This window comes from Cannabis sativa, chromosome 5, assembly GCF_029168945.1.
Source record: "Cannabis sativa cultivar Pink pepper isolate KNU-18-1 chromosome 5, ASM2916894v1, whole genome shotgun sequence".
Lineage (NCBI taxonomy): Eukaryota > Viridiplantae > Streptophyta > Magnoliopsida > Rosales > Cannabaceae > Cannabis > Cannabis sativa.
Genome location: NC_083605.1, coordinates 69,593,211 through 69,613,605, shown reverse-complemented (window position 1 = coordinate 69,613,605; position 20,395 = coordinate 69,593,211). Strand labels below are relative to the sequence as shown.

The 20,395-nt window shown below is 33.9% G+C and overlaps 2 protein-coding genes across 3 annotated transcripts; both read left to right on the top strand.

The window, feature by feature from the left end:
• Nucleotides 1-5,460: 5,460 nt before the first annotated feature.
• Nucleotides 5,461-9,499, top strand: LOC115716428 (nudix hydrolase 8). Of its 2 annotated transcripts, XM_030645217.2 has the most exons (10): nt 5,465-6,262; nt 6,355-6,555; nt 6,667-6,908; nt 7,122-7,187; nt 7,352-7,489; nt 7,781-7,858; nt 7,951-8,001; nt 8,302-8,336; nt 8,489-8,597; nt 8,865-9,499. In XM_030645217.2, the coding sequence occupies exons 2-10, from the start codon at nt 6,414-6,416 to the stop codon at nt 9,069-9,071; spliced, it is 1,068 nt and encodes a 355-aa protein (XP_030501077.2). In that variant the 5' UTR covers nt 5,465-6,262; nt 6,355-6,413; the 3' UTR covers nt 9,072-9,499. The 2 variants fall into 2 exon arrangements, with proteins under 2 accessions (XP_030501076.2, XP_030501077.2); XM_030645216.2 differs by having other exon boundaries at nt 5,461-6,555.
• Nucleotides 9,500-15,571: 6,072 nt separating this feature from the next.
• On the top strand, nt 15,572-19,496 carry LOC115716970 (deSI-like protein At4g17486). Its single transcript, XM_030645898.2, has 4 exons — nt 15,572-16,291; nt 17,651-17,938; nt 18,319-18,399; nt 19,049-19,496. Exons 1-4 carry the CDS (start codon nt 16,144-16,146, stop codon nt 19,195-19,197), a joined length of 666 nt encoding a protein of 221 aa, XP_030501758.1. The 5' UTR covers nt 15,572-16,143; the 3' UTR covers nt 19,198-19,496.
• Nucleotides 19,497-20,395: the final 899 nt, after the last annotated feature.

The window sequence follows — 20,395 nt, the reverse complement described above, 5'->3', positions numbered from 1 at the left end:
CTGATTCAACATCAATGTTATAAAATGTAAACAAGAATATTAATTACTATAGTTATAAATAGATAAATTCATGATACACACAATAATATAATATTTAATACATGTTAAAGATCATGTTAATCTTACATTGGACATTAATATATTAATTATTTAAGAATATTGACGAGAATACTATTTAATACGATTTGTGTCACTTAATTTCTCAAACTAATTTTTTGATGATAAAACTCTCCAAACTCACAATTTATTTAGGTATTCACTATTTTGTTAGTGTGTTGTTTTTAAATACCAACTTGTACTATTTGTTGTGTACACAGTGTATACATGACTGATTTTTATTGATCTACATAATATTAATTATTTTTATATTATTAAAAGTATTTTAAAATGTAAAATAATTAAAAAAAAGAAATTAAATAATAAAAGTTACAAAATAATTTTTCCCCTTCTTGTTCTCTCGTCTATCTCTAGAATCATCGAGAAACTGTTGGAACTTATTTTAGCAGGATCTTAATTTACTAATCATGTATGTTTTATTATCACATAATAATCTTACATCCTAAAATATGAAATACTTAAAACAATCAAATAACACATAAGAGATTAGAAATCCTTACATTAGTTGTAGCAGAATTAAATGTCTCATTCGGTTCAATTACTCTAACCTTTGATTCCCGTTCTGTATCAGAGTATTGCCGAGTAATGAACCCGAAATTTCTTTTCCTTTAATGAGCAACATGTAACATTGTACATGATTTTTCACAAAGGTCTGAGTATCACATTGAATAGTATGGGTTGATATTCAATTCAACTTTGGAACATATTTTGAGAGAGAGGGAAATAGTAACTTTCAAAAATTAAAGAGAGAAGAATTCTAAGGTTGAATTGCTTGGAATCATCTATTTAACAAAGCTCTCATCTCTTTCTATTTATAACATTCACACTAGGGTTAGATTAGATGAGATGGACTTAAAATAAAGACAATCGGACTTCAAATCTAACCCAAGGTCGAATTTCCTTATGGGCCATAGAGTTAGATTTTTGCGACTTTATTTCAACTAATGAAATTAATGTGTCTTTTCTAATTTTGTCACATATCTCATCTAATTATTTAAATACTAATTTTAATTTAATAATTATAAATAATTATCAAGCTCCTAATAAGTAGATCCGAAATTTATCAAGTAAATTTTCTAGCTTATTAATTCCTCATCACTCCACTATAAATTCAGAATTACACTCTTAATTATATATAATGCTCTATATACTAAATATAAATACGCTATGAATTATCTATTATTACAATCTAAATAATTAATGATCTTCTATAGACGATTTATATCGAGTGGGGATAAATTTATAGTTTTACACTTCAATGTATTTTATCTTTAAAATACTTGCTACTTGTAAATAAAATTTCAGTAAACTAATGTAATTATCGAAATGAGTGCTCTATTATTTGTCGTGTTTAGCCAAGCTCAAAAGAAATCATCGTTTCACTTTTAAATAGGGATAAAAGCTATAGATTCCATATCTGCTCACACTCAATTACATTATCGAATTCCCAACAGAAACCACCACCACCACCACTGCCTTAACCCATTTCTTTAACACACCCACCAGCCTGAAACCACTGCCACAACAACTATCATATCACAACTACCACCACCACTCCAACCACAACCACCACAATCAATTTCTCAAATCCCGATAGAAACCACCACCACCACCACCTCAACCCATTTCTTCAACACACCACCAGCCTGAAACCACTACCACCATAACTATCATACCAACGCCACCGCTCTAACCACAACTACCACAATCTATTTCTCAAATGCCAATCAACACCAACATAATCAAAATAAACATCAATAAAATTCAAACAACAAAAAAAATCATATATAATCAATCTTAATCCCAATCTCAAATTTGAACCCAAAACAAAAATAAAATTAAAAAACAATCTCAAATCCAAATCAAGAGAAGACAAAAAAAAAACCCAAATATAATTCTCAAATTTGGAGGAGGACGAGAGACCAATTAAAGACCAAGAGAGGGAGCAGTGAGAGAGAGAGAGAGAGAAAGAGGGAAAACGAGAGGCAGATCTATATAGCTTCAGAATTTTAGGTTTGGAGAGTTGACAAACACAATGGTGGCCTCCATTTGGTCGATGGTGATGGGAGTCGGCAACACGATATGGGTAATAAGAAAGTGAGAGGATAGATGCGAGACAGAGAGGGAGAGAGGGAGAGAGGTAGACGGAGGCAGATCTGCACAATGGGTTGAATGAAGCAAACCAGCGCAGGGGACAAACAGAGGAAGATTTGAGATTGGCTTAGGCGAAGACTGGATAGAGGAGTATGGGGTGGAGGCGGCTAGGGTTTTCGGAGAAAAAAATCGGGCACAGGATATTTATTTTTTAAAAAAAAATATATTTTTTATAATATTTAAATGATTAAAATTATATGGACCCCTAAAAACTTGTCATGTGTACACTGTTTATATACTGACATGCCTATTCGGCATTTAACAGAATTTTTTAGATGAGATAGTGAATACCATAACAAAATTGAAGTTTGGAGGATTTTGTCCCCTAAAATTTAGTTTGTGGAGTTAAGTGTAACAAGTTATATAGTTTAAGTAGTATTACTGTCATTATTTTTTTTATCTATTTAATACTTATTTTTTCCACATAAATAAACAAATAAATAAATATGTTCAAATTTGTTATTTTGATGTGCATAACTTATCATAGTTTAATTTTTGAGCAAAAAAAAAAAACTATCATAGTTTAATTAATGTATATTGACTAATTTTATGTTGTTGGGTATCAGCCCAAGTCCTACACTAGAAGATTAGGAAAGAATTATTTTGAGTATAAGTGTTCTACTTACTTTATTAGTATGAGGCCTTTTAGAAATGTGCCCAAAAATAAACCGTGAGGGTTAGGTACAAAGAAAATAATATCATACTAATGTGGAAGTCAAAATGGAAGAACAGAACCCAACAAGTGGTATAAGAGCCAATAGTTCAGGAGCGTTGGGATACTAGGTTGTATTTGCGATGTGTGGGAGAAAATATCAATGTGATGACCTCGCAATTGAAAATCTATATGGTGCCTTGTATCGAAAGTCTACCGGGTATTGTGTTGGTCAAGTGGCGTGTCCCTTTGATGATTACGGTGGTACAAGATGGAGATCGATGTTTAGGGTCTTGTGTCAAAAGTCTTCTTGACAATCAGGCTGCAATTTCTATCAATGACAGCAGTGACACAAGGTGGTATTATTGGAGGGTAGGCCACGAATACGCGGTTGTTGGTTTGAGAGGAGGATTGTTGGAGTATCAACCTAAGTCTCACATCGGGAGATTAGGCATGAGCTGCTTTGGATATATAAGTGTTCTACCTACTCCATTAGTATTAGGTACTTTGAGAAGGTGCTCAAAAATAAAACCATGAGAGATTAAGCCCAAAACGAACAATATCATTAAGAGTTAAGATAAGATAGTAGCCCAACAAAGTGAAAGAACGGAGCTAAACACAGTAATTTAATCGTGTTAAACGTATCTATTTCGAATTTAGTAAATTTACATTTGTTTAACCTATTTTAATCCATATTTGTTTAATCTAAACCAAAATTCATTAATTTTGTATTATTTCCTAATCATGTTATTGTATGATGAAGTATATATTTTTCCACCTTATGAATATGTATATGAATATGATGAAAATATATTGTAACAATAATGTATGTTCAAAGCCATAATTGTTGTTAAAAAGCAATACTTATACACGCATTAACTATGTGCTTTTCAAAGAAATGTGCCCCTTCAAATTTTTTATATATAGACACTAAAGTTGGCTAACATTCATTTCATATTAAATTTACCTTTTGATACAATATTAATAAGTGTAAATATTGTGTTTTATAAAAGTTATAGATTGGACTTTTTATTTTGTTAAATGATAAAATAGACTTTGTATTTTTTAAAAAGGTACAAATAGGATTTTAAATTGATTTTTTTGTCTAAATAAAACTTAATAATAATCTGACCTAGAGGTGTTATGAAAAAACTGGTTAAATTTTTTGCATCTATTTGTGTTAAGAATTATCTTCAAGTTGATTATATTAAAAAAAAAAAATTGTCACAATTTAAACTTAGGGTCCTATTTGTACAATTTTAAAAAATAATAGTCTATTTTATCATTTAACAAAACAGATAATCCAATTTATAACTTTTACAAAACACAATGTCCAAAATAATATTTACCCTATTAACAAATGTAATGTGTGTTACAATTCACTCCCCATTTTCGCAATGATATTCACATATTTTTCACATGTCCTTATATTGTTTAGAAATGCTAAAAGATATTACCGATTCCTAGAACCCTCATCGGTGTCATATCGTTATTAGTACAAATAAGTATCGAGTTTCATATAATTAAGAAAATAACTTTCAAGAATATCGCTAACTAATAATTTTAGGATATGTCATTTATAAAAGGTACAAGACACTACTAATGCCCAATAACATTCCTCCATATTTTTCTGTTTACACATCATTTATAGAAAGTGATCACTTTTATAAGTTAATGCCTTTATTACGAGAATATACATTTTATAATGTAAATTTAGGTATCTTATAGGAGTTTTCGAGAGCTCAAACCTCATATTTCTTTGATAATCATTAACAAACTTATTTTCCTCTTGGATAACACAAATGAACCTTAGCATATACCATATTCTATCATAGTAACATTTGATAAAAACTAAAAGCTTAGAAAAATTGAAAACTTTGTTCTTCTTTTGTTTCTTATGATTAAAATATAAATACTAAGTGCCAAACATAATAAAAATAATGTGATCATCCACATGGCTTAGTAATCTATATTTCTTCTCAAAAGAGGAAATTTTAAGTTCGAATTTCCTCTCCTAAAATTAAAAATAAATATTATTAAAATAATATATTATTATTGATACATTTTAATATTAGATCTTATATATTTTAATTTAATAAATAATATAAAAAAATTACTAACAAATTATAAAATATCACATCATAATATTAAACACTATAAAATGTCAAATGATAATTTTTAAATTAAAAAGACCAAAAAATGCTAAAAAAGACACCTAACACTCTGATAAGATATATTATTAGTGCAATTTAATATTAAATCTCACTTATTTTACTTTAATAATTATTATCAATAACTGATAATCATTAATAAAACCTTACTAATTATTATAGTGCCTCTAGCAATTTTAAAAGTGAAATACTTTACACCAATATACCAATATCGAATTAGGCACCACTAATTTCAGATTGTACTTGCACTAATATAATAAATAAATATTTTTCTTTTAATAATTAATGAACTTGACAGGTAAATGACTCATGACCATATCATTTTTCTTTCTTTATATGAAAAATATTGTTATTTTGATGCAAGTATATGCCTTCCAATTAAAACTTATGCTTTATATCTAAACAAGAGAATTAGATAATAATTTTCTAATATAAAACTCCAAACACAATATGGCGCGTGGGGTACAAAATCCGAGTCATGAAGAACACGGTCTCTGACTCACTCCCACTAACGCGGATGCTGGCTCTTACTTACTTGCTTTTGTTTTAACGTTTCAGTTTAATTCCCTCGTTTTCTTCATTTTAGCTATATTCGATTATGGATTAAGATTTATTTTATCAACTGATTCCTTCCTCTTTTGTCATTTTCTTGCATACCCATTTGCCATTATAAAGTTAGAGAATCGTAATGACAACATTTATCTGTATGGCTATGGTGTTTTTGGCTTGTAATCAAATGGGCTTTCGTTAAAATTTCAAAAAAAAAAAAGGTCTCTGTTCATGAAATGAGTTCAAGTTGTGTTATCACAGTTAAATTGAAATGCAACTTTTCTTTTTTCTAATTAGCTGTAATTAAGTTTGAAGATATTTTTTTTTTCCTCATATGGGTTTCTTTCTTAATTGTCATTATCAAGATTTGGATTTCAGTTCAGAGTCTCAGACCACAGATTAATCAAAATACCCACCAGCTAAATCTTGTTATTAGGATAAGATATTTTCTTAAATATGTCTTTAGTGCTTTGTTTCTATGTGGGTTTATGCTAAATACAGTCATTAAGTGTTGGCTTGTTACTATTCCCATCTCTCTGTTCATCAAAACCATATAAAGAGTTCACTCTGAGCGACGATGAATCCCATAGTTTTAATCTGTCGTTTTGTGCTTTGAGCTGTAAGTGTTAATGAAATCTATGTGTTTTTTAAAAAGTTGATTCGTTATATAAGAGAGTGTCTGTATATTTAAGATTTTGATTTACTCAATAGCTGTAGTGGTCGTGGTCAGTGTGAGGTTGTTAGTTGGGATACGGATAGTGATTTACAAAATGGAGATGAAATTGTTTAATCAGAAAGCTATGTCAGTTTCTGAAATTGGAGTACACATGGAGAGACTCTATTCGAGCTCATTTTCTTGTTACAGGAACCAACCTGGTCTTAAATTTTCTCAAAGGCTCTGTTCTTGCCCAGGTAAAAAAAAAATACCCTTTGATCTAAATTAACATTTGAGCTAGAAATGAGCTTGTGGAAGTTATACTTGACATGATCTTTCTTGTTTGTTTGTTTGTTTTTCATGTTCAGGGGTTTCTCCGAATAACAGATATCTATCGAAAGAAGTTATTAGCTCAGTTAATCGGGAGAAATTATCAACAGAAACGTATTTATCTCGTTTTAATGGAGCAAATGGGGTGACCCAAATGAGAGTACTTGAAGCTGTTGATGATGAGTATGGTGGGGTGGTTGTTGATCCTGAAAAATTGCCATCAAACCCCAATGCTTTTGCTTATGTGCTTCGTTCATCTCTTTCCCATTGGACAATGAAGGTAATTTCAACCATGTTTAGCTTAGGCAACTTTCATTCCTGTCATTTTGCTCATATTTCTCAATAATTTATGACTAGGACCAAGATTTATGTAGATAGAAGGTGTCTAGCAATACCTGCTGAACTATTTGTGGTTACAGACTCACCATTTGTTAATTCTTTGAAGGAAGTTGAGGTTTCAGGATTTTGACAATGGGAACTTGTTTGAGTGTAGGGAAAGAAAGGAGTTTGGCTTAAGCTTCCAGTTGAACAATCTGAGTTTGTTCCAATTGCTGTGAAGGTGAGTTTCAATTTCACCAATCTAAAAGACTGTCAATTTTGATACAAGAGGAATCTGAATTGAACCCATAATGTCTAATAAGTTCAACTTTTGGATTGGGTTATCTTTTTCACTTATGTGTTAATAAAGATGTAAAATTTCTGAGACAAATCATTTGGTTGCAGGAGGGGTTCGAATACCACCATGCTGAAAGAGGATATGTTATGTTGACATACTGGATTCCTGAAGGCCCTTCTATGCTTCCTAGTAATGCTTCACACCAAGTTGGGGTCGGGGGATTTGTCATCAATGACCAAAATGAGGTATGATTACTTGTCCTAATAATGTAAAAGACTGAAACTGAGGAGAAAATCAAAGCAACCCATCTTTACTGATATTAACTTATTCACTTTAGATTCTGTTTTATTCCAAAATACTTGTTTCCTTAAGCATTTCCTTTGTGGTTCTTATATGCTTCATCTAAATCATCATCTATGTTTATGTCTTTTTTCTGTTTTAATCTTTGCATTTCACCTTAGTGTTCTATAAAGTGATTAGGTGTAGACTGTTAAAGTCTTTTGTATGAAAGGTGATGTTAAAGTGCCTTACTACAGGTTCTTGTAGTACAAGAGAAACATTGTGATCCTGCATTCATTGGTCTATGGAAAATACCAACTGGATTCATTCTTGAGGTATATAGAAACAATTTTCTATTTTCTTACCATTAAAGCCATCTAGATTGTCCATTTTGTATATTCTTCATTAATTATTGCTTTTGTATCAGTCAGAGGAGATCTTCACAGGAGCTGTGAGAGAAGTTAAGGAGGAAACTGGGGTAATTTTCATATTTCTTTTTTCTATTCCATATTGTAATATACTAATTTTTTCTTTATAAGGTAGTAGTTGAGAATCATGGGGTTATTTTTTCTTTATTCTATGTGGGACAATGTTCACAATATTCTCCTGTATAAGTACGGAATGAATATGGCTCTGATACCATGTTGAGAATCATGGAGTAACCCATGTTCTTATATATGGTTCAATTCTCTACCATTTATTCTATGTGGGACAATGTCCACAATAACATCTTACCAGGCTATTCCATTTATAGAAGTTGTAATTCTTTTTATTGCAGATCGACACCGAGTTCATTGAAGTCATAGCATTCAGGTATCGACGACTTGCTATAATTTAAGCTTGCATTGGTTGTTGTGAATATTTTCTATTCAATCTTTGTCTGTAAAATTCCACTCTTTAGTTCCTAAATATCCTTTTCACTAATTTTATACTGAAAAGTAGTTGTGTACATCTTTTGATACCAGGCATGTTCACAATGTGGCTTTTGAAAAATCAGATTTATTCTTCATTTGCATGATGAGACCCCTATCAACTCAGATAATAATTGATGATCTTGAAATTCAAGCAGCCAAGGTACATGTTTGGTCTCCACCAGAGTACATTGACTTGTAGTTTTTAATCTTATTGCTACTGCTATCAACAAAATTGGTACTGTTATCATCACTTTTAGAATAACTAAGATGAGCAATCATAGAACAAAGACTTGAATTGGAAGTTCTAAACACTCTTTAGTACTCTCTGACTTGTTTGCTTTCTTATCCATGGTTGTTGTCTCATCTGCTGTCATTCCTTATTGCTGACTTGAAATTGTTTTTCTTTTTTCGTTACATAAAAATGCAGTGGATGCCTTTAGTTGAGTTTGTGGAGCAACCCCTTATACAAGAAGACTCCATGTTCAAGAAAATAATGGATATATGCTTAGCTCGGCTAGGAAAGCGTTACTGTGGGTTAGCTTCTCATCAATTGATCTCAAAATTTGATGGGAAACCATCAACATTGTACTACAATGTTATGGAGACTCACAATACCAACTGTATAGGCAATTAAGGTTATTCAAATTCACCCAGAAAAACATGCAAAAAGATTCATATCCTGTTGTTATAGCAGCAGATTCTTATCCTTGGATCTCCTTGAGTTCTGATTTTGAGTGACCAAAGTGCTGATACATTGGTTTCCACGTAAGGAGTACTCAAACCATCTTGAACATACATTTAACTTGTAATTACAATAACAATGACTTCTCTATATCTAATGTATATATAGGCTTCTATCATCATATAGTATCATCCTTGGTCATTCCCATAAGAAAAAAGGCATAGAATTTTGTTGCTCTGTTTGTATATCTCTGTATTTATCTTTCCAAGTGTGGAGTTGGGCTATTTTATTTTTGTGGCCAGCATATGTGTTATTGAACAAATTATCTTGTGTTACTCAACTCCCAATGATAAAACCTTTATGTATTTTTGTGGACTGAACTTACATTTTTCAGACTATTTCTTGTCATTATGATTATGAGTTGCTGTAATTTCATAAACTGGTTTAAGAGCAACTACTATGTGACCACGTTATAAGATATCTTTTTCCTTCTATAAATATTGCATATATAATAATATAAAGACAATATTGTGTGTCACAATAAAAAATGATGCAAAAAAAAAAGCTACCAACTAATAAGACAAGACTTACAAACAAGATTTCAACTCGAATATAGTTTTTCTTTTTCCTATTAGTTTATTTGGTCGTGTTTCTTTATAAATATTTTACAGTATATAGCAGCATTTCATTGCAACTTTTCATGTTTGTTTGTTTTTGTCTATTGCAACTACTTTTGGTTGCGAAGGTGATTGTCATCGTGTTCTCGAAGAACAGTCTTGGCATTTTGATAAATCCCTCATAATATTTGCCAATCTTGAGGGTTTTGACACCCTCACTCCTGAGCAATATTATGTTCCTTTTTGGCTCCAAGCCCATAACATCCCCTTTGGCCAAAAGTCCCCCTAGTTGGCCCAAATTATTTCTAACGAGGTTGGTGACCTCATTGAAACTCACCCTCTATCTCCACTTGATTTGGTCCTTATCTAAGAATAAGATCCTATTGGACATAAGCAAACCCCTAAGGAGGGAAATGAATGTTCGTTTCAGGAAAATTACTATTATCAAGTGGTTATGTTTAAGTTTGAAGGATACAATAAATGTGGTAAGTACCTGCAGTGTTGTGATAAGTACGTTGTTCCCCCACTTCTTGGGTACAAAGATTCCCTTCGTGCTCCATCTCAAGCTATCTTAAAAAAGGATCCTTTTGAAGTGTCCAATTTTGTGCCCTTAGAGGATTTTTTTTGGGTAGGGATATGGATTTGATTAAGGCTTGCAACAAGTCATTAACCAATTCCTTAACATTGGCTCTGACTCTAGTGGTTTTGCTGCTAACCTAGTTCCCCAACCAGGCACTCAGCGTGCTCAATCTAAACAACCTAGATCACAATTTGGCTATGCTGATACCTATAGTGCTCTCTCCACAATGCCTTTTCCCCCTGTTGTGACCACTTTTGTTATAACCCATGTTATTAAGGGGAAGGATCGTGCCCAATGTGATAAGGGGAATGGTTTGGCTCTTAGCGAGCCTTCAAGGCCAAATCCATCCATTGTCATAGGCCCACCAAGAGGCTTGTCTATCCCTAGTCCTACTAAGTTTGTCCCTGTTACGGTGGCTGGTGTCAAATGGTCCTTTTCCAAACAAAACGTCCATGTGGGTGGCTCTGTCAGAAGCATGCTCAAGAGAGTCAGGGCTGGTCAAGCTAATTTTGCAGTGGTTCCTGTGTTTACTTTTCAATGCAAAGAGGCGAGTGTTGCTATGCAACCCCGCCTAGAAAAATGAGTTTCTTAAGTTGGAATGCTCGAGGTTTAGGGAGTCCTCGAGCATTCCAAAACCTCTCCCAGCTGGTGAAACAACATCTGCCTATTTTCTGTTTCATTATGGAGTCTAAACTTCAACTTAGTCAGGGTAAAAACTTTAAGAATAGACTGCTTTTTAATAATTCTTTTGAGGTCCCTAGAAGAGATTTAGGGGGAGGTCTTTTACTTTTGTGAAAAAATCATGTTGTTGTTAATATTTTATCTTACTCTACCAATCATATCGACTATTTTGTAAAGTTTAATGATGAAGTAAATTGGCATATTACTTATTTCTACAAATCTGATACTTGGACTTTACTTAATAGACTTTTTGATGTTGATCTCTTGATGCCTTGGATGATTATTAGAGATTTTAATAATTATTTGTCTTTGCATGATAAGAATACTTCTTCCAAACTCCCCACACATGCTATCACCAACTTTCAATCTTTCTTGAATAAGTATGATATGCTTCCCATGGTACATACTAGTAGTAATTTCACTTGGAAACATGAGCACATCCTTGAGCGCCTTGACTGGTGTGTTGTTAATAATGAATGGAAGAATCTTCTCCCTAATGCCTCCTTGTTGCATCTCCCTTTCTATGGTTCTGACCACAAGGCCTTTAAGGTTATCCTCGAGTATGATCTTGGGCACCAAAATGGGAATAAACGTTTATTCTTTGAGAACCATTGGCTTGAGGATACCCATTTTTATGACATTGTTCAATCTTCCTGGTTTGCTAATGAGACTGACTCTGAGGCTAACAACCTCAAACTTTTTCTCCAAAAGCAAACTACTTACATTAATAGCATACAGTCTTGGAGCAATAATCATGGCAATCTTAGGAATAAGATTAGGGCCACCCAAAAAAACTTGGACAACATCTCTAACTCCACTACCTTAAGCTACAAAAACTTGGACAACATCTCTAACTCCACTACCTTAAGCTACAATGACATGGACAAGGCCAAAACTCTCCAGCCTCTCTTGACACTTTTCTTTACAGAGATGAAATTTTTTGGAAACAAAGATTGAGAGTTGAATGGCTTAGAGCAAGGGACAAAAATACAAATTTTTTTTGACCATAAAGCCTCTAGCAAGAGGAAAACTTCATTAGATTTACCACCCGTGAGGATAGCCTGGTAGTTAGGGAAACCAACACTATAGTTTCTCACTTTGTTAACTTTTACAATGTGGTCGTTTCTGAGATCCTCGCTGGTATCAATAATATTCTCTCCCATTCTCAGGTTATCTCCTTTGATAGCACCTTCACTGAGAATGAGGTTAGGAAAGCTCTTTTTCATCTCTTTGGGGATAAGGCTCCTGGTCTGGATGGTTTTAATGCCTATTTTTACTAGAAAAATTGGACCACTCTTAGGACTGATTTTCGCAAAGCCATTTTGGCTGTCCTCAATAATAACTCTAACATATCTCTCATCAACAACATTGTTATTGTTCTTATCCCTAAGAAAAAGAATGCTTCTAAACTTAAGGATTTCAGACCCATCAGTCTATGTTCTACCCTTTAGAAAGTGGTAGCTAAAGTCCTAGCCAATAGAATCAAAAGGGTGCTTGATTCTATCATTTCCAACAACCAAAGTATCTTTCTGTCTGATAGGTTGATCTTTGATAACATTTTCATTACTAATGAGATTGTACATGCAATCAATTGTAGGAAGACTAGAAAATTGGGGTGGACCGCTCTTAAGCTGCATATGGAGAAAGCCTTTGACAAAGTGGAATAGAACTTTGTGGTGGCTCTTCTCAAGCATGTTGGCCTCCCCCCAGATTTGTCTCCCTTGTGCTTAAGTGTGTCTCTTCTGTCTCTTCCAAAATTCTGGTCAATGGTTGTTTTTCAGAGGTGTTTCATCCTACGAAAGGGATAAGGTAAGGGGACCCTTTATCCCTTTATCTGTTTCTCCTAGTGGCTAAAGGGCTCTCGGCTGCCATTCGTGTTGAAGAGTCAAACAAGGAATTTTAAGGTCTCTATATGTAGAAATGCCCCTGTTATTTTCCATTTACTTTTTGCCGATGACATCATTGTTTTTTCTCGTATCAATGTTCAATCTAGCATAACCATCAGGGACATCTTACACACCTATAATCGAGCTACATGTTAATTGGTTAAATTTACCAAATCTTCCATTCTGTTCTCCCCTAATACCAATTCTGAAGCCAAAGAAAGTTTTTACAACCCTTTGGGGCTTACCAATGAGGGTTTTGTTAGTAAGTGTTTGGGAGTTCCCCAATGTGTTGGTAAGGTTAACAACTCGGTCTTCCATTATTTGGTTCAAAATGTCTCGTCTAAAATGAATGTGTGGAATGCTAAGTTCTTTTCCAAAGCTAGTAAAGAAACACTTATCAAAGTTGTGGTCCAAGTTGTCCCCTCTTATGCTATGTCTTGTTTTAGGCTGCCCAGTAGCACATGTAAAAATCTCCAAAAACTTATATTAAAATTCTAGTGGGGTACCTCAAATAACAAAAAATAAGATCCATTGGAAGAATTGGCCTAGTCCTTGTGTCTCAAAGTTCTATGGGGGGTTGGGGTTTATATCTCTTACTAGTCACAACCAAGCCCTTCTTGCTAAGCAGGCCTGGAGAGTCTGCACAAACTCCTTCTCACTTTTGCTTTGTCTCCTCAAAGCTCGATACTTTAAAAGCAATGCTTTTCTTGAGGCTTCTAAGGGTCACTGCTCTTCTATTCCTGGAGAAGTCTTCTTTGGGGTAGAGATCTCCTCATGAAAGGGCTGGTTTAGAAAGTGTGAAAAAGGAATTCCATCTTATTGGTTGATCCTCGCTGGGTTCCAGGTTTGAACACTCTAACTCCTTTACATGAAACTTTTCCCCACAACCTCACTGTCTCTTTTTTCATTGATGATCTTGGGTGTTGGAGCAGAAGCAAGCTTCAACAGTATCCCCCTTCTTATCAGATAGACACTATGCTCCATGTACCTCTCGACCCTTTAGGTGACGATTGCCTCATTTGGGGGCATCATCCTTCTAGCAACTTCACGGTAAACTCTCCCTATCATTTTGCTAATTCCATAGCTGTTTTAGGTTCTCCTCCTCCTCCTCCTCCTTCTTCACGTGATTGTTTTAAAACTTGGTGGAAGACAGTTTGGACTATCAAAATCCCTCCTAAAATCACACACTTTGTTTGGAAAGCTTTTAACCATGTTTTACTTTGTGCTTTTAATCTATTTAGGAGAGGTATTATTGATAGTCCTCACTGCTCCTTCGGTGGTAATAGAGAGGAGACTGTTACTCATGCCCTTTTAGGATGTTCCCGAGCTAAATCTGCGTGGAAGAACTCTTCACTTCATCACTTTTATGTTCAAAATAAATATTGTGGCATTAAAGAATATTTTCTTAGGAGTTTTGACACTCTTAATATGGATGATTTCAACATTTTCCTTCTTATTATTTGGCTGACCTGGTTTAGAAGAAATGACTGCCTCTTTGAAAAGAGGTTCACACTTTTATCATATATAGAAGATATAACTAACAATCTTCTGCAGGAATATAAGAATATCCAATCAGCATCCGCAAGACAAAGTTTGATTGCAAGCAAGAAGTACTTCAGCTAGGGGTGTTCATAAAAACCGAAAAACCGAAACCGACCATCAAACCGACCAAACCGTAACCGAATTTTCGATTCCACATCATCACCAAATTTGGTGGTCGGTTTCGGTTTCAATTTTTTTGATATGGCGGTCGGTTTCGGTTTTTGAAATAAAAAAATAGTTTAACCAAAAAACTGTCAAAACCGTCAAAACTGTCAAAAACCGCCTAAAACCGCCAAACCAAAAACTACCAAAAATCGTACGGTCGGTTTTATATGGTTATAATTTCTAAACGGTCGGTTACGATTTTCGTAAAATAAAAACCGTAACCGACCGGTCGGTTATAAAATTGTAAAAACCGACTATAACCGACCGATTTTTACCCCTAACTTCAGCTACCAACATTACAAATGGTCCTCCAATACATCTAGCACAATATAAACTAAATGTGGACACTGCCTTAGACAACCGAAGACATTATACATGGTTACGAGCGATTGTTACCGATTGGGAAGGAAACCCAATAGTATGTTTTTCATCTCGGTTTTGCCTCACCTCTTTACGCTGAAGCTCAAACCTTTTTTTATGTTCTCAGATGGTCCTTCTTAATTAAGATGCTAATCACACACATAAAGACAGATTGCCTCCAGCTGACAATGAAGATTAAGCACAAATGGAAAGATCATTCAGCAACCTCAAGGTTCATCTAAAAAATTATGTACTTTTTATTTAATTTTGCTAATGTATCTCTATTCCATATTTCTAGGAATCCCATTAATCCCTTTGAAAAAGAAAATTTTAAATTGGTATTAATGTATGTGACAAAGAAACTTGTTGGAGGAAATTGAGAAGATCACTCCACTCCCTAGTCCCTACGATATCTTAAGTTGCATTTATTATAAAGTCGTGGCAGACCCTCCACACCATCTATGTTTCTTTTTTTTCCCCTTCTGACAAATCCAATTCATCCATGACTAGAATAGAAGTATAATAAATAATAAATAAATAAATAAAACAAATAATTGAAATCTATTCATTTAAATGTAAAGCACACAAATATTAAATAACAATAATAAAAGATTAGACATAGTGGTCAAGAAGAGAGTATTACAGGGAAAATGACCAAAGACAGGACATCATCATAATCTCCAAAAACAGTCATTTTTAAATCAGAACACAAACTTGAAATAATTTTCAAAAAATTAAAAAAAGAATAATAATAATAAAAAAAAAAGTTGAATTGCTTTTGATTGAAAAAGAAAAAAGAGCAGAAGAAACCTTGATTACCGTCATCCCCACTCCTTCCCCAAATCCATAATTCACCTCAATTTTCATGATTCTTTTTTTTTTACTGAATATTCCATTAACGAACCCAATAAAGCTTTCATTTTTGTAACGAAGAAAACAATCTTTTTCCATTTCCATTTTGATATTTTTGTCTGGTCCCCTTTTGGTAACCTGACGGATTTGAGCTAGGGTTTTGGGTTCTGTTTTGATTGGGTGCTCTTTTTTTTTTTAATTATTTATTTTTCGCTTTTTGGGTTCCTCTTGGGGTTTGATTTGGAATTCGATTAGATTGTCTTAGCTTGAGTTTTGGGAAGACGATGAGGTTGTGATTTCTTGAGCAGAGTGGGGGAATTTGAGGGTGGGGATTCGGTACAATGCGGTTATTTTCTTCGAGCTCAGGCTCGAGCTCGGCCAATGGTAAAGCTAATCGAGCTTTGTTGTACCTCAATATTTATGATCTAACCCCTGTAAATAACTACCTTTACTGGTTTGGGCTCGGGATCTACCATTCGGGCATCGAAGGTATGCAAGTTCTCATCTCAATGTGACTTCTTGATTTCGTTTTTGTTTCTCAATTTATATTATTAGTAAAATGGTGAATTGCTTAATACGACTGATGTTAAATATGCAAATATTGGCTTGATATTGAAAGCTTAAGCGTGTTTGAGATGTTTAACTAGAGATCTTATGCTAGTTGATTTGGTAAAACTGTGTATAGATTTTATGTCGGTATCAGGTGTCTTGCCTATATTGCTGTTAAGATCTAAGAAATTATAATTACTAATTGTATTTTTGGATCATTGATAGTTGATAAGATGATAGCAGCAGTAGATTTGAATTGATGTTCTTCTTATCTTGGGGCATGTATGTGTGGGCTTGTGTTGTATATAGTGAATGCTATGTTTCCTTGGTTTTATTACTTGGACTAAGTTGAACTATGGGTCTATTTTAAGTAGTGCTAGCCTCTGTCTAGTTTTAGGTTTGAGTTTTTAAAGCTTTTACATTTGAAATCCAACGCATTAATTTAGGTGTCTTCATATGGCTTGAACTTGGTGTGTCATTAATTTTATTTGAGTCTAGTACAACTCCTGCCTGGCTTCCCTTGCTATGGAAGTCAGTAAGTTTTGTGGATGTTAGACCCTAGAACTGTCCAAACCAATACTTGTCATGACTTTTCTTGAGTTGACACTTGTACTTCGATCAGGGTTGGGTCGATTATGGAGGTTTGAGTATGGATTATTCTACTGTGCATTTATTGTAAGGAGAAAAAAAAAGGGATAGGTGATGAATTCATTTTAGAGTTTGTTTTATGGTGGAAACTTTGATGGGCGTTTCTATAGGTGGGGTTATACAAAAGAGCTCCAGTTTTGTAGGTGTTTCTGGAGAAATTTGTTAAAACAACAGGAAATAAACTTATGTTTGATCTCCTGTCCCTCATTAGGGCTTTCTACAGGACATGGATTAGTTCACAAGCATAAAGCTAAAAGTTTGAGCTGTCAAAGACTTTAGAACAAAGGTGGGGAATATATCGAATACGAACAGATCCATGAGTCTCCAGCTTAAGCTTAAACCATAATGTGTTACTCCTTTCTTTTACATGATTCAGGAAAAGTTTTCACATGTGGTATACATGCCTAAGGTAGTATTAAACTGTTGTTTTCCTTACTATTGTTAGGAATGAAGCCTCAGCTAGTCTTATTCTGTTTAGAAAGTAGTTAATTGCAATTCTTAGGTTCTTACTTGCACTTATTATGCAGAAATTTTGAGTTCTTGCTTTTTATTCATTCTATGCTTGTATGTTTTGATAGTGTCTTCACGGCTTCCTTTTATTTTGTTACTTGTCCTAAACCTAATACAATTGTAATATTTCTGGATAAACAGCACATGGTATGGAGTTCGGCTTTGGAGCCCATGAGTACCCTTCTAGTGGGGTGTTTGAGGTTGAACCCAAAAGTTGTCCTGGATTTATTTTTAGACGTTCAGTGTTGTTGGGCAGCATTGATATGTCTGCTTCAGAATTTCGATCATTTATGGAACACCTTTCAGGAGAATACCATGGGGACACTTATCATTTAATTGCCAAAAATTGCAATCATTTTACTAGTGAGGTTTGCATGCGGCTTACTGGAAAGCCTATTCCTGGATGGGTAAATCGGCTTGCCCGAGCAGGTAAGAAAGTAGATCATCTACTCTAATGTTTTGTTGTTGCCTTATAAGTTATAAGCATGTTTGTGCTCATAATCATATCTGGAAGACAGAAATAATAAATGGCAAAGATTTGCTTAGTTAAAAATTTAAATTCAGTCAGTAAATTGTGGTTGAGCATGCTCCATTTATGCTTGGTCCTGTAGTATATATCAACCTGTGCTGTATTTCTCTGCTCTTTCATGATGAGAACAGGTTACTTGTGTGCTTAAAATGATCATATTACCTATGCATATAGCAGATGTAGATTAGGATGCATTTAAGTAGGAATATGTGCTAGATCTTTCCCGACAGATATGTTTTAGATTTTCATTGATCTTATTAAAAGATGGTTGACTTTTCAGGTTCTTTTTGTAATTGTCTTCTGCCAGAAAGCATTCAGATTAATGCAGTAAGACATCTTCCTGATCATCCAACTTATTCAGGTGAGTTTGCAATGGCGATCATGTTTGTTATATCAAACTGCCTATTCATCAATTTCATTGAAAGAGAAACAAAGATAGTCTAATAATATATCTAGTACAGAATCTGATTATATCTTGTAAGAAAGGTTTATTTGGTTATTGTAAGTCCAACAAATAGGTATCAAATTGTGATTTGTCCCTAAAGGGGAGTCGGAAATGATCTAACATAGTGGGAACTTTTTTAATCCGCTATTGCATTGCAACATTTTTCTAAGCATAGGATCTGTTAAGACTGTTATCTCACTTCTTATGACTTTGGATCGTCCCCTCTCATCTTCACGAACTGGTTGAAAGTTCAAATCATTTTGGGACTCTGGGTTGTTAATTCTGACCTTGCTTTGAAAATCGTTGACAAACTCACATTTGGGAAGGTCCCGTATATTTTGGGCCTTTTACATTGTTTTTATATTTTTTATCTAGCTTCTGTACTCGGCTTTAAGTTAAGTAGTCTAAGTGATTGATTTAATGAGTATATCAAACTCATTAGAAAATACAGAGTCAGTAGTTGGTTCCATTCTCTGTTGGAAATGCAGCTGTTTACACCTGCTTTTACTCGCTCACAAACCTTTTAATCTGTAAATAACTATATTATGCAATAATGCAAATGCAGACGATGATAATGATGAATCGGTATCTCTTCCATCATCTGGCACGGCTGACAGTGATGAGCAGGCAGATCATCAGCTGCTGTCTGCGCCCAATGGCGAAGTGGCATTCTTAATGGAAAAACCAGTGAGGTTAGCCAGGGAACTACTCTGATTTCATCACAAATTCTTAAATACATTGGTCATTCCTTGTTGTTTTATGTATTTATATGATCTGAACGAGTAGAGGAAAATGTCTCAATTAAGCTGTTTGAGATTATACAGTATAATGTTGGTATAATAGCAATATTGCTCCAGATTTGTATGCCACCTTGTCTCTAGAGTGTGATAAGTCAAATTTGACTATGTTTGATTGCTTTTTACAAGTGTTAAGAAGATATACAATGCTTTGGAAGGTTTTTACTAATCTTTGCAAAGATAAAATAGTAAATTACTTCATTCCTTTTATTTAAAGCATGGGTCTACTTTCAGTCTTCTATAAATATTCTGTAACCAGTTAGACAAAAGATAAACTCAAAAGTTACATAAGTCCGTGCTTTAATTATTGAGTTATGGTTCAACATTAGAAGTCCTAATCGACATCGGCGATAACTATTCCAAAAGGTAATGAGCAAGATCTACAACCCATTCTTAAATCAGGTCCTAATCGACATCGGCGATAACTATTGTTCTCATCTGATATTAAAGCTCATGCTAACATTCTGAGCCAATTTGCAGACATCACCGCAAAATACAGAATAATGCTCTATGAAAAGAAGATGGTTGAAGGCCAATCAAAGCTACATTATGGTAAATACGAGACCCAACAACATATAGTCCCAAAGTTGCTCAAATTCTCAAATGAAGGTCTCACAAAGACTCAAGTCCTTGGAATTGTTAGTTACCTATGCGATTTTGTATCGCACTTGTCCAAATTCACATAGACGTTAACAAAGATGCTTCAAAAAATTGACCGGCATGGAAAAAAATATATACAAATAGTTAAAAAACTGAAAAAATGATACAAAACCTACTCTTAGATTCCCTCATGCAGTAAAAGAATTTTATAGACTAATGCAAGCAACAGGCATTAGGGAGTGGTACTCCTATTGGAACACTACTAAAAAAAGGCATTAGCCTATTTCACCAACGCAAAATGGAATAGAATAGACATTAATTCTTAACAGTCGGTATTAAAATTGTGTGACCATTTATAATTGATGACAATAGTTGAATTTTTTTTTTTTTTTCACAATTACCTCGATTTTAAACTGACACATGGAAAAAAAAAATTATATAGATCTGAGATATATCTTCCACATCAATAAACAATAATAATGCATTAAAAACAATATTAGATCCACACTACCAAC